This window comes from Anabrus simplex, chromosome 1 (genome assembly GCF_040414725.1).
Source record: "Anabrus simplex isolate iqAnaSimp1 chromosome 1, ASM4041472v1, whole genome shotgun sequence".
Taxonomy (NCBI): domain Eukaryota; kingdom Metazoa; phylum Arthropoda; class Insecta; order Orthoptera; family Tettigoniidae; genus Anabrus; species Anabrus simplex.
This window is the reverse complement of record NC_090265.1, coordinates 1,739,090,174-1,739,103,745: the sequence shown is the minus strand read 5'-3', so window position 1 is coordinate 1,739,103,745 and position 13,572 is coordinate 1,739,090,174. Positions and strand designations below refer to the sequence as shown.

Genomic DNA, 13,572 nt, shown 5'->3' with positions numbered 1-13,572 from the left:
CATATTGACTCGTACTGTTTTATTGGTCAGGCCAAAATGAGAACAGACAAATCGAGTGAATTGGTTTGAGACAGGTAGTTATGAGCTTGAATTCAGGAAATAGTAGCTTTAAATCCTACTATCAGCAGCCCTGAAGATGGTTTTCCGTACTTTGCCACTTTTGCACTAGTCAAATGCTACGACAGTGGTCATGGCCTTAAGGTGCTATCTTCCCAGTCATAACCCTTTCCCATCATTGCATCGCCAAAAAACTTTGATGTGCTAGTGCAACATTAAACCTCTAGCAAAGCAAATAAAGGAAAATAGACGTGTTCTTTCTATTAGCGTGTATTTGTCTCATAAGCTATCCATACCATTATTATTGGTCAAGAAGCCAGCATGCTGGTACACTGTGACCAATACCGCAGATATGAGCGTCTAAATACCTTGGGGATGAAAATGCTTAGAATGTCAGCAGGGGAATTTAAAGAAGGATCACACCCAAAAAGATCACATCAGAAGCACATTACATGTGAAGGAGACTGTCATGGAGACGATTCAGCATGAGCAGGTAACATGGTTTGAGAAAGTGCAAGAGAGGGAAACCCATGTAGCCAAAAGAGTCCTTGCTCTTCAACTACCCGGGAGGAGATGAAGAAGACTACCTAAGAACAGCTGGGTCCAACAGATGAGGAGACAAGAACAATTTTTTCAGCCCTGCTGCTGTAGAAACACAAGCAACTCCCTTCATTAACTCTGGATGATCTGCAGCAGCAAGACGAGAAGTACCCCGATAGCAAAGCCAAGGCCAATGGAATTTTGAGAACAAGAAAAATTTACAGCAAGTCTTACTGTTGGGGCCGATGGCCTTCGATGTTAGGCCCCTTAAAACAACAAGCATCATCATCATCATCAGTCTTACTGTTCACGTCAACTTCGAGGAGAACAACTCTTTGAACATTTGTGCATGAGAAAGGACAGATTCTCTTCTATCTGGTGTCACATTTCACATGAAGACCAACTTCAAAATTGGCAGTAAACAACAATCTGCTTTAGAACATGTATTCACAGAATTGACACTATGTTCAAATGACCAATTTCATAATCCTGCAGAACTCTCTCCCAGCAAAAATAACATAAAAGCAAGCTATGAAAAACCTGGTACTGTTACTTTTGATCACTTTACCAAAAAACAGCTAGTTCGTTTAATAAAAATATAATCTGTTTTCTTTTCAGTACTGAAATAACCCTTCCCTATGAAATGAATGAAAATCCACAGCTTGTTTCCATATCATTTCATATAATTCAACTGGGTCAGGAATGGAATGAAATCCCCATCTAGCAGCAACGAGAGGAATTGTGCCAACTGCTGAAACCTGATGCACAACTCTTCCTTATATATATATAACAAACTCCAGAAATGCAAATGGACATTTGCACTGCCCTATCATTTTCCCAAACATTATCAATTTGACTACCAAGCAAGTGGCAGCATGATTTGGGTCATGTAGCTATCGGCTTACATATGGGAAATAATGGGTTTGAACCACACTGGTGGCAGCCTTGAAGATGGTTTTCCATGGTTTCCCATTTTCACACCAGGCAAATGCTAGGGCTGTACCCTAATAGAGGCCACAGCCGCTTCCCTCCCATAAGACCTAACTGTGTCGGTGTGATGTAAAGCAAACTGTTAACAAACAAAAAAAAAATTTAAACTATGTTGTATTCAACCAGCACAGCTCTGGTAAGAACATGAAAGATGGTTAAATTATTATCCAAGATTCTAAACTCAAACTGAATTTGATGTTTGCAGGTCTCCAATCACATTAAAGAATATCAATCATTTAAATGCAGGTGGTAAGTTTATAATGTCAGGATGTTACATATACCTCAGGACTTAAGAATGAATTGCTTGAAATCATATTAATCTAATAAACAGCCACAAATTTTTCTAGTGATACAGGAATTTGTAGGAAAATGAAAATGCAAATGAAAAAGAGTGAGAGAATGATATAAAAAAATTCTGAAATCATTGTTCAGATTCAGACTTTTAAAATCTACTTTCCTTTAATGTTCACCATTACATCCACAGCTGCAGCATAATTTAATGTATAGGTTAAAATATTCATCACTCTTACAAGTAAAATCCAGTATTATGGAACATTGTGATATCACTTTTATACATAATTACATTTCAGATAGGATATTATAACACTAGATTAGACAAGAGCATAAGCAGAACATGAATTTGTGAATCTTATTATGTTCATCTTACACTGAGGTAGCTTGTACAAAAATCAAATACTAAGATGAAATAAATTTGGAATATTTTCTCATGACAGTACACATATTAATAACAGAAGTTATGCTATTTCTTTAGAACTAGCAGTCAACAAATACTCATAACAACGCTTTGCAAGATGAAATTACATCAAGATCTTTAGTCTAAACAAAAACCTGAAGTATACTCATTTCCAGTGATGCTAAACCACATGTTGAAAGATTTTTCTTCAAATTAAATGGAAAGTAATAAACTAAGCTCTTTACAATTACAGAACAAAGCTGCACTTTCCAGATATTAATGTTAATTTTTTACCTTCCACCATACAATATGATCCACTGGTAATAAAAGATTTGCAACAGTGAACACCTACATTTTTTAATTTCCTAATAAACCCATTACACTCAATCTTTCATGATTTCATGAAGCTTAACAAGCTCTAAATCTCCAATACAATATTTTGGGAAAATGTTCAAAATCAATGGAATTCTGAGGAATGTTCTCTGATCTGCAATAGAATTAGATGACATAAACTGGAAAATGATTAAGTCCAGGTTGAGTTTGGAACCAAGTTCAGTTATGTACAAATTTAATCACATTGAAATGGTAATGTAAATAAATTTCTACAGAATCAAAATTGCTTGTCAAATCCTGACATTGATTTTGAAATTTACATATCTTTTAATATAAAAGAAAGTTCACAAAAATATAAAACACACATTATTCAACTTGTTTCATTTAAATAGGTAAACCAATTGGAACAAGTTTGTCAAATTGATCATACCTTTGACTGAAGTAATGTGGATAATAACTTAGGATCAAATAACTTGTTTATATCCTCTTCTTTCTTCACTTACTCTCATCTTCAATGGGCCTTCCTTTTTCTGTGATGGTACGCTTGTGACATAGTACTACCATTGCTAGTGCTTCTACAATTCGAAAACAAACATAAATAACTGAAATACAAGAACTCAAATGAGTGTATTTCTTGTTTTTATTCCAGACAAAACGTGCACCCATTCACTCGCACACACATATAAACTACAAAGTATGTAACTTTTGCTACAATATTTGGAACGGGCACTGTCATTTAAAAAAAAGTGTCTGTACGTCACACAGAACTTTTAAAAAATGCCACCGAAATAAAATTACTGCACTATCCTTTGATTATTCACCCCAAGAATCTTCTTTGTTTTTCTGTCAAAAAGTCGTCATTACTCTGTCAGAAGAAGAAAATGACTGCTCTTTTACTCTTTATTCCAGTACAGACGACCATCTCAACACAAACAAGAAAATTAACAAAAGTCAAATGATCGTTTACGATCCACACAATCAGAGAAAGTAACGTCGCTTTTGGTTTTACCAATATTGACACGGAATGAGTAAGGGATATTTTAATAAAAAGTTGGCAGCTTTCCGAACAAAGTTCGTCCATCATTCTATCTTGTCTTCCCGCTCTCGATGTGGCAAGACGCCTTCAGTCGTTCTCAAAGTAATTATTTAATTAATAAGAGTTGCTACTTAATAGAAAGAGTTAGTTTGTTGTCACTAGCAACGCTAGTCACTAGGGCGTGAGTTTGTTATCTGCGATCACGATACAGAAGGTACACCTTCATGGCATGCGGTAAATTGAGATTTGCAATTCGCTCCTCCAACTGGTGCTTCCCAATACGCTGTCGGATCACACGTCGGCAGAGGTCCATCAGAGGCAAGGGCTCCGCTACAAAAAACAAATTAACACAGTGTAAGTCACCAATAATCATAAATACGATACACAATATTTTAATAAGTAGCTGTTTAGGATAGCAAATGTCCAACTACAAAGCCAGGCAATTTATATGCACTTCGATAGGGTCACAATCAGAATATTGCTGAATAGACTATTCATTTTACCAAAATAACCACTAAAATAAGGAAAGAGTTTAGATAAGGCTGCTCACCTTCACTTCACTTAATTACTGTATATACCTGACTATGTGCATCCCAATTTTAGGAGAGATTTTTATTTTAATTTGGCTTTGAGTGTTATTTACAAGAAATTAATGATCTACTCCAAAACCAAATAAAAACAGACATTTGTTGTAAGAAAAGCTACTGATGCCACACAGACCAAGGTTAGACAACACCACAGTATAACAGGATCCACTGTTTGAGGCGAAGTGGTATGAACCCTTTTTCAAATAATGCATGCACCCAAGTTTTTCTTCACTAAATTCTGGAAAAAAATATGTGCTGCGTATTTGCATACATCAGGATTATTGGTAAACATGTTATTTAAGTTACGCAGATACACTGCAACAGTTGTTGAAAATGCAATGCGAGTAAGTAGAATGCAAATGACGAAGTCCTCCCCCAATGATACTTCAAAATTAACAAGAGGCAAAGATCATTAACAGGAATGAGTCTAAAACAAAGATTCATAATCAAACAATTGAGCAAAGGCACTTTTACTATCTTGGAAACATGATCCCTAGTTATAACCAAAGGATCCATGGACTCAAAGAGAAGAGACTTCCATTGCAAAGGCATCTGTAAACCAGCAAGTATATAAATATCAAAACAATGACGAGTTTGTTTGGAGTGTACTTATGTATGGATGTGCAAGTAGGAGAAAAAAAAAGATTGCTGGAAATGGAAGCAGCAAAAGTATGGATGTGGATAAGAATTTTTAAAAGTTAACACAGAAGAAATATTATGACCAGGTTCTTAGGAAAACTGGTGAAATGGGAAATATTCCCAAAGGAGAGAAAAAAGTTAAAAACAATTAATCAGCTCATCAAACAATGACTGTACAATGCCAGTATACTTAACAGAATGACAGAATCTTGACAGAGTTCTTTCCACGTTTTTATCATGGCCTTTCGTCACAGGGTTCCGGGTTGGATTCCCGGTGGGGTCAGGAATTTTAACTATAATTGGTTAATTCCCCTGGCAAGAGGACTGGGTGTATATGCTGTCTTCATCATAATTTCTTCCTCATCACGATGCACAAGTCGCCACGGGCGTCAAATCAAAAGACCTGCACCAGGTTTATCCGGAGGCCACACGTCATTTCATTTTTTCATGTTTTTATCATAAACAATACTGTGCCGTAAGTCCAAATACACAAAGTAGATGCCATATTTATTACAGTATGTTGGCAACTCAGGGGCCAATCAGAGGTACAGTGATCTGTGGATTATAGTTTAGTAGACAGGTGGGTGGTAAAATATATCTACGACTCTCAATTCAGTAGTTATATTTTGAGCATTGTTCATCCTCAGAATTTCTTTAAAATACACAGACAATACAAACGTATAAAGTTGGAGCTTCCATGATCTGTTACAACTATGAAGTTCTTCATCCAGGTTGGGCTGTGCTGTCATTTTATATACACTCTATAAAAATTTAAAAAAGGCGCACCGGGAAGGCGTTGTCTGATTGTAAGGAAATTACGTATGCAAAAGACATTCGGACCGAACATGCAAATGATTACAGTTTCCTGTCCAATGAATGAATAGCAGGAGCTCCCGCGCATTCTGAAGCGTATGCTCAAAGTAGCTGTTGCATTCGACTGCGATATCTTAATGTCGGCTGTAAGAATGCCATGCAGAAGGATTCATGCTCATTACGAGCAGATGCCAGAGTTTGAAAGAGGTTGTGCGATCGGATTGAAAGAAGCTGGTTGGTCGAATAGAGCTGTCGCTGGACATTTGGGTAGAAGTGATGCAGCGATCAGCGCCAGGACGGCAGTGGTCGACCGAGGGCCACAACAGCACGGGCAGACAGAGCGATTGTCAGAACAGCTGTTACAGCACCAGAATCATCGTTATCAACGATCCAGCGTGTGACCCGCACACGTGTCCACCATGATCATCAACAGACGCCCGAGCGAGAGGAATTTGCGCTTGCATCGCCCATTACGCCGCTTACCACTCATGCCGGTTCACCGTCAAGTCAGATTACAGTGGTGCCACGCTCGAGCAACGTGGAACTGTGCTGACTGGGGACGTATAGTCTTTAGTGACGAGTCCCGTTTCCAACAGTGCCCTGACGACAACTGCAGACGTGTTCGGAGACGTCCAGGCCAGCGTGGGGATCCTGCCTTGACTATCGCACGCCACACAGCCATACAACAGGGGTGATGGTCTGGGCTGCCATCTCCTTTGATAGCCGGACCCCTCTGGTAGTCATTCCTAGCACACTGACATCACCGCGGTATGTTGATGACATTCTTTGGCCGTTTGTGTTACCGTTCCTTCAGCGACATCCAGGCCTTACTTTCCAACAGGATAATGCTCGACCGCACACGGCACGTGTTGCTATGAACTGTCTTCAAGCTTGCCCTATCCTTCCTTGGCCACCAGGCATTGGGGCTTGTTCAATGAACTGTTCACCTCTTCTCGTAAACATTTTAAGGCACAGTGCTGGACATTGCGTGCGTTGTGTTACTCTTCAGGGACATGCGCCTTGCTACATATTAGTGACTGATCTTCGACCTCTTCTGGTTTTTATGATTTAAAATCGTGCAGTACTAATCCTTATTGTCTTACAATGCTTCTTGAACTGCTTTTGTGAAAGACATACCCTTTCATTTTTTGTTTTTCTATGCACTGTTTTTGTATTTTTAGTCGGCTGATGATGACCCAGATTGGTGGTCGAAACTGGTACCACTTTTAACCAAATAAGAATGTAACATTACATTTCTTATTTACTTGCATTGAATAGGTTGAATAACTTCATTTCATGTTTTTAATTTAATTGTGATACAGTTCAATATGAAACATTATGAAATTTTTATCTTTAAACATCATGGGAAGGAGATTGCGAACATCCCGGAATGTTGCTGATTTAGCCCAACAGTTGGAGACCATTTGGCATGAAATTCTGCAGGACACCATCCGGAAACTTTATCAGTCTATGCCACGTCGCGTGACAGCTTGCATCCAGGCCAGAGGTGGACCAACACCTTATTGACATCCTCACATTGTAACGCTCTATCTATGCAATAAATCATTCAATTGTTCTGCACTTTTGATTGTTTGTGTTTCTATGTCTGTTCCTCACATCCACCAATTTTTATCGCCATCCTGGCGCGTCGTTTTGTTATGCAGTGTAGTTTATACATAAGTTGCTGATGTTTATAATACATTTCAGTCACTGCACTGTCCTACATAAGAGGCTTGCAGTGTGTCTCAACAGCGCACTAGCCACTAGCTCTTGGAAAGGTGTAGCAATCCAACTGATGAGCCCACTGCTACATTGGGGCGAAACACTGGTAATTTCACAATTGAAAGAGCCTAAAGAGCTTAAATGTTTTTAACATTTCAGCATTCTTTATAGAGGTGACTGATGTATCCCTACTTGGCCCAAACTAATCTGCTTCCACAGGCAGCTGAAGTCTATTTTACTGCATTCAAGAAATGTTACTGGTTTTTTGTCCCACTAACTACTTTTATGGTTTTCAAGAATGCCGAGGTGCCAGATTTAGCCCTGTAGAGTTCTTTTATATGCCAGTAAATCTAGACATGGGGCTGATGTAATTGAGCACCTTCGAATACCACTGGACTGAGTCAGAATCGAACCTGTGAAGTTGGCCTTGGAAGGCCACCACTCTACCACCTGAGCTTCTCAGCCCAGCTGTATTTGAAACATTGCAACCTGTACATGTATTGTCAAGTCCTTTCAACAGCTCCATCATAAGCTGTTATAGCCAATGCATCACTGAAGTGATATACTTGGGAAATAAGGACTGAGATAGCTTCCCACTGTTTTTCTCAGTGAACCACAAGGTGCTATTAACCTGAAATGATGACAGTTCAATTTGGGCAAAGAACATATGGGCAAATATGGTATTTACCAAACTCAAAAGTTATATTTGTATATTGGCAACACATAGAAAGTTTACTTCTAATATTGACGATGGATACTTTTCCAGTTTTACAACAAAGCTGCTGGTCTGCCAGGAGTACAGTGGCTGTATCGAGTTCTCAGAACAATATGGAAGGATAACGAAATACCTGAAGATTGGACAAAGGGAGTAGAAGGAAAAGTGAAAATTACAGAGGCATTACCCTCTTATCACACGGCCTTAAAATTATGAAGATCATTGAAGCCAGCGTAAGGGATATACTAGAGCCTATCTTAGAAGAAGAACAACATGCCTTTAGGACTGGAAGAAGCACAACAGATCTGATATTTGCTTTGAGGATGTTGGCAGAGAAACATTGGGAAAGAGGAAAAGACCTAATTATTGTGTTTTATGGACCTTGAAAAGGTGTATGATAATGTTCCTAAATCAACTATTTGGAAAAGTCTTAGAAAACTTGGTATACCGGAGTACCTTATTAGGAAGATCCAAATGCTATATACTAATTGTAAAAGCTGTGTCAGAATTGGAGATGGTCACTCTGAATGGTTCAATACAACCAAAGGAGTACAACAGGGAAGTGCCTTATCACCTCTTCTATTCATAGCAGTTATGGATACCATTTTAAAGGAACTAAAAGGAAAAGGTAATAAAGATCTTCAGGCTCTGGTGTTTACAGACGATGTGGCAATATGGGATGAAACAGAGGAGAGAGTGCAAAATAATCTGAATGCATGATGTAAGAAGTTTGATGATTATGGAATGAAATTGAACCCATCAAGAACAGTAGCATTGAAAATCAGCAGACATAATATAGAATGCAACATAAAAATACAGGACCACCAAGCTGAAGTAGTACACCAATTCAGTTATTTAGGAAGCGTAATGGCTAGTAATAACAGAGCTGAGATAGAAATAACAGAGTAACCAAAGGCTCCAACTTTTACAGTATTGTTAGACACCTACTATGGGATGAGAAGGTCCCACAAAGAACAAAAATGACCCTGTAGAAGTCATATTTCATTCCCATCTTTACATATTCTCTGGAAACCCGCACACTAACATCAAAGGACTGGAGTAGAATTCAAGCCTGTGAAATGAAATTTCTTAGAACTGCCCTCCAAAAGACCCGACTTGATCTTGTGAAAAATGATGAGATCCGATCTAACCTAGGTCTAAATGAATCGATGGAGGAAAAAGTTAGGTCATCTAGACTTAAATGGTTTGGGCATGTTAAACGAATGAATAGCACAAGGTTACCATGTGCTTATTTGGAAAAGAGAATAACAGGTAGAAGACCAGTTGGAAGACCAAGAAGAAGATGGATGGACCAACTGAGAGAAGACGTGGAAGAAGAGGATGGAATTGGGAATCTGTCTGGGACAACGAAATGTTTTTGAATAGGCAACTTAGGAAGACGCTCGTTTTCAAACACGCTACCCGGCTCGCTGGAAGGGCAAACCGATGATGATGATGACAACAAATGTTAATGTTTCTTATTACTGAATTTTTCTAAAGGGGAACAAAACAACAATGACCAGCTGGGAGGTGCCTTGTGAAGTATGACATTGTTCAAAAAGTGAAAATAATATACATCATTATACTTACGATCTAATCCTCCGATGTACTTCATAGTGATCTCACAGTGGCCCCAAACTGCGCTAACTATGGGGTACAATTTCCTTCCTTTCAGGCCTCGGAAAGCTACGCCCAAATACTGTCCGTCTACCACAAATGACAAAGTGCCGTCGTCCATGTCCAGTACAACTATAAAAAAAGCACATACGAGGTATACAAAAAGTTGAACACAAACTGGTTTTCAAGATCATAGCTGCAAGGCAAACAAATTTATCAGTAAACCACATTAATGCATTTTATTTATCTCAAATATTGATACAATCGTTGTCACAAGATTTCTAGACATATACATTATATAACGTATTTGCTCGCATATAACTCGCCACTGCATATATCTCGCAGCTCATTTTCAACATTTGAAATTGCAGGAAAAATATCGCCAACACATAATTCTAATCAATTTCTGATAAGACATACGGTACACACACAAAATTAAGTTTGGGTATTCTGTGGATGTGCCCTTACCCCTCGCCTGTCGGGTGAAGCCTGACATTACGATATTCCCTTTCCGGTCGCGTTGGACATTGGCTGACATGACATTGTATCACCCACCGCTTGTCTGCCGACTCTTAGCTGACAAAATACACGATGCTATACTGTACTGCCAACTTTTGGTTCAGCGTGGAACTTTGTAAAATCCAGGTACTATTTGACAGTCAGTGAAAAAATCTGTTATTTAGACGGCAGTGTAGATGTCAGCTGTGTCCAGTCCACTCACAAACGCAAAGGCTCGAACGATAGTAAACAAACATGGTCACCGTGTACTCTCTTAGTCATATACAGTGCACTGATCAATGTTGCATGTCAGGTAATTCTATGAAACTCCAGTAATTTCGCACCTCTACTCGTTCCTTGCACCCTAAAGAATATATCTAATAGCATTTGATGGCACCTACAAGTGAACTGGCGATGGTCGGCTTGTGTAGCATAACCCAACATGTAGCTGATGCTGACAGCTGGCGCAATTATAAATCAACAGATTCAGATTTCAAGAAATCGCTATTTACAGCGGTTTCAGGCTACAAACTACCGCAAAATATGAAACCAGAGACTGAATTAGAGTCTTTCAATTGACTTTTGCCGATAATTTGTTCCGTGAAATTAATAATGAAACCAATTGATATGCGATAACGATAGTAATAATAATAATAAAAATGTAAAATATTATGTCTTAAATTGCAAAAATTGCTTTTATTTGCTCCAGTATAGCTTGCTGTAGACGTTTATGGCCTGAATACATCATTTAAGAGCAAGAGCTATCTCCAAAATCGTGAAAGATGAATACAGGTCATAAAGATAGAAATTCACATTTAAAATATGAGTAGTAGAGATAACACAGAGAACTTTAATTCGAGGGGCCAGGGGTTAAATATCAGAACTGTGGCAATTGTTGTTACGGTACTTGTTCGCGAGAGTACAAGAAGAAGCTGCATTTCTTTCTACCTGCAGAACGGTTGAGGCTAGCTGTTGTAACAAAAATACCCAACTCGCAAACTCCCTCCCAAAGGCCGCATTCAGTCGCACTCAGCCATCCCTCTCACTCTTGCATCTTTTTCAAAATGCTTATCACTACCTGTCCGGCAGAGCTGATCACGTGAACTGGGAGGGTTTCCCTGTCCACGCAATCAAGTGATCACGGTATTAGGTATCATCCATCCGTTGTATTGTCGACAAGTGCCGGTATTCTGTCTTCAGGTTTCATTCTTGTTTCTCAGTTAAGTTTTATTGTGTAGGTGGATCTTTAAGTTATGGAGAAACATGGGAGTTATATGGCTGGGTTTAAACTCAAAGTGATAAATTATGCTGAAGAACATGGTAATAGAGGTGCCGGTCGAGATTTCAGTAACTGGCGTAAACAGAAAGCTGCGCTAGAAACCACCAACTGAACATGTAAGGCATTCAGTGGGCCAAAAATTGATAAGTTCCTTGAGCTGGAAGATGAGATGGTTCATTACGTTACAGAGTTGCAAAATGATGGTTTTAGTATCTCGCATGAGATGCTACATTTCAAAGCGTGCTAACAAGCTATTAAAGGAAGAATCAGCTGTTGATCTGAAAGTGAACCGAGGTTGGATCCATAGATTCATGACATGAAAGGGATTGTCTCTGTGAAGGCGAACATCTCTCTGCCAGAGAATGCCAAGCATTTTTTTTTTGCTTCATGTCGCACCGACACAGATATGTCTTATGGTGACGATGGGAGAGGAAAGGGCTAGGAGTGGGGCGGAAGCGGCCGAGGTACAGCCCCAGCATTTGCCTGGTGTGAAAATGGGAAACCACGGAAAACCATCTTCAGGGCTACCAACAGTGGGGTTCGAACCTACTATCTCCCGAATACTGGATACTGGCAGCACTTATGTCAAGAATCTAAAATGTGACTAATATGCTTTTGATGTTGTAATGAAACAACACACTGACATCAATAGTTTAGCAATGGAAAGGAAAGAAGAGCTAGAAATGAGGATATAAACACACAGTGACTAACGTGTCCTCTTTTTCTTTCTTTTTTACTTATTGTTGCGTCTTTTGTTTGAGACAGACAGAACATGGCGAACAGCAGCAATAGACTTTGTGTCTATAATTTTATTCATGTAGAATAAATACTTTAAACCATATAGTAAGTGATTTGTTTGTGTCTGTCCATGTAGGGCAGTCTGGTCCTCCATCTGACTTGTATAGACTTGTATTTGTGTGCCTATGGGAAATTAACTTTGTTATGTGATTTGTCTGTCGTTAACACTTATATTAACCCTGTGATTCTTTTCTCCTTTGTTCTGTGTTCCTAGTCCTCTACCACTTACACAAGCCCTTCACCATTTTGTCATTTCCTCTTTCCTGTGTTTATCCAGTTTACTTCTTATCCTACACTTCCCACATCAAAAATAATTATATCAGATGAATGACCTTCCCAATGAATACAGGCCTCTGTTGCACTGTGATGCTGGATAGCAGAAGCATGCTCATCAGAGGGTGAGAAGAAAACAATGTACGTTAAAGTAGAGGAGACCAAGCTATGTGAAGAGAGCAGTATATGAAGAGGTGAGGTTTGTCTTTTAATGTTTGTTTTGTTACTCCTTTCAGTTGATATCTCTTCTCATACTCACCTATCATTATTGGAAAGGATTAAACACATACAGGGTCTCTCTTATAAATCCAGACCGAACGCACTGTGTTTGTACTCTGAGATATGGCAGAATCCGCACTTCATGACTGCGACCTTCCATTTTCAAAATCTTACTAGCTTTGACGGTTCATCAAGTTGCAGCCAATGATGTCACAGAGCAATCATGCCCAATCCTAGGTTAATAGCTGTTTTGAATGCAAAAATATTAAAAGTTGCTATTTTGAATAACCTAACATGGTATAGATCTCTTCATGGTGACAATGACAGGTTGTATCTCTCTCATGCATTGTGCACTAAATACTTTTCATTGGCATGTTCCCATAATATTTTCCACAGAAACATATGTAACAATATATGGTTTAACATTGTTCCTCATTTCTTTAAAACTAAAGGAAAATGATAAATTGCCAAGCAATCAAACCAAATGATCGAATGAGAAGGTCTGCCCAATTTAACCACAAATGTTAATCAATGCAAATCTTGACTTACCAAGGAATTTGTCTGGCACAATAAATGTCTCGTCTGGTTTGAGCAGTGCAGGATACGTTACACCAGCATTGTTCTTTGAGTCATGATATAGTTTATTTCTGCCAAGGTCCCAGCCCCAGGATTGGTCATTGCTTCCAACTAGGCTCTGAAACATACAATTTACCCATTCTAAGTACAAGAAGTACAAGAAGAATGGAAGTATATACATCATGC

The 13,572-nt window shown here is 38.8% G+C and overlaps 1 protein-coding gene across 1 annotated transcript in view; it reads right to left on the bottom strand.

Annotated features, from left to right (window-relative positions):
* Positions 1-2,027: 2,027 nt before the first annotated feature.
* The window catches only part of gus (gustavus), a 268,422-nt gene continuing 256,877 nt past the window's right edge, over positions 2,028-13,572 (bottom strand). Inside the window, exons 5-7 of the mRNA XM_067155085.2 lie at positions 13,360-13,504; positions 9,717-9,875; positions 2,028-3,980 (exon numbers count right to left, since the gene is read on the bottom strand). Coding sequence (XP_067011186.1) covers positions 3,841-3,980; positions 9,717-9,875; positions 13,360-13,504 — 444 coding nt within the window. The 3' untranslated portion in view covers positions 2,028-3,840. The remainder of the gene's footprint in view (positions 3,981-9,716; positions 9,876-13,359; positions 13,505-13,572) is intronic.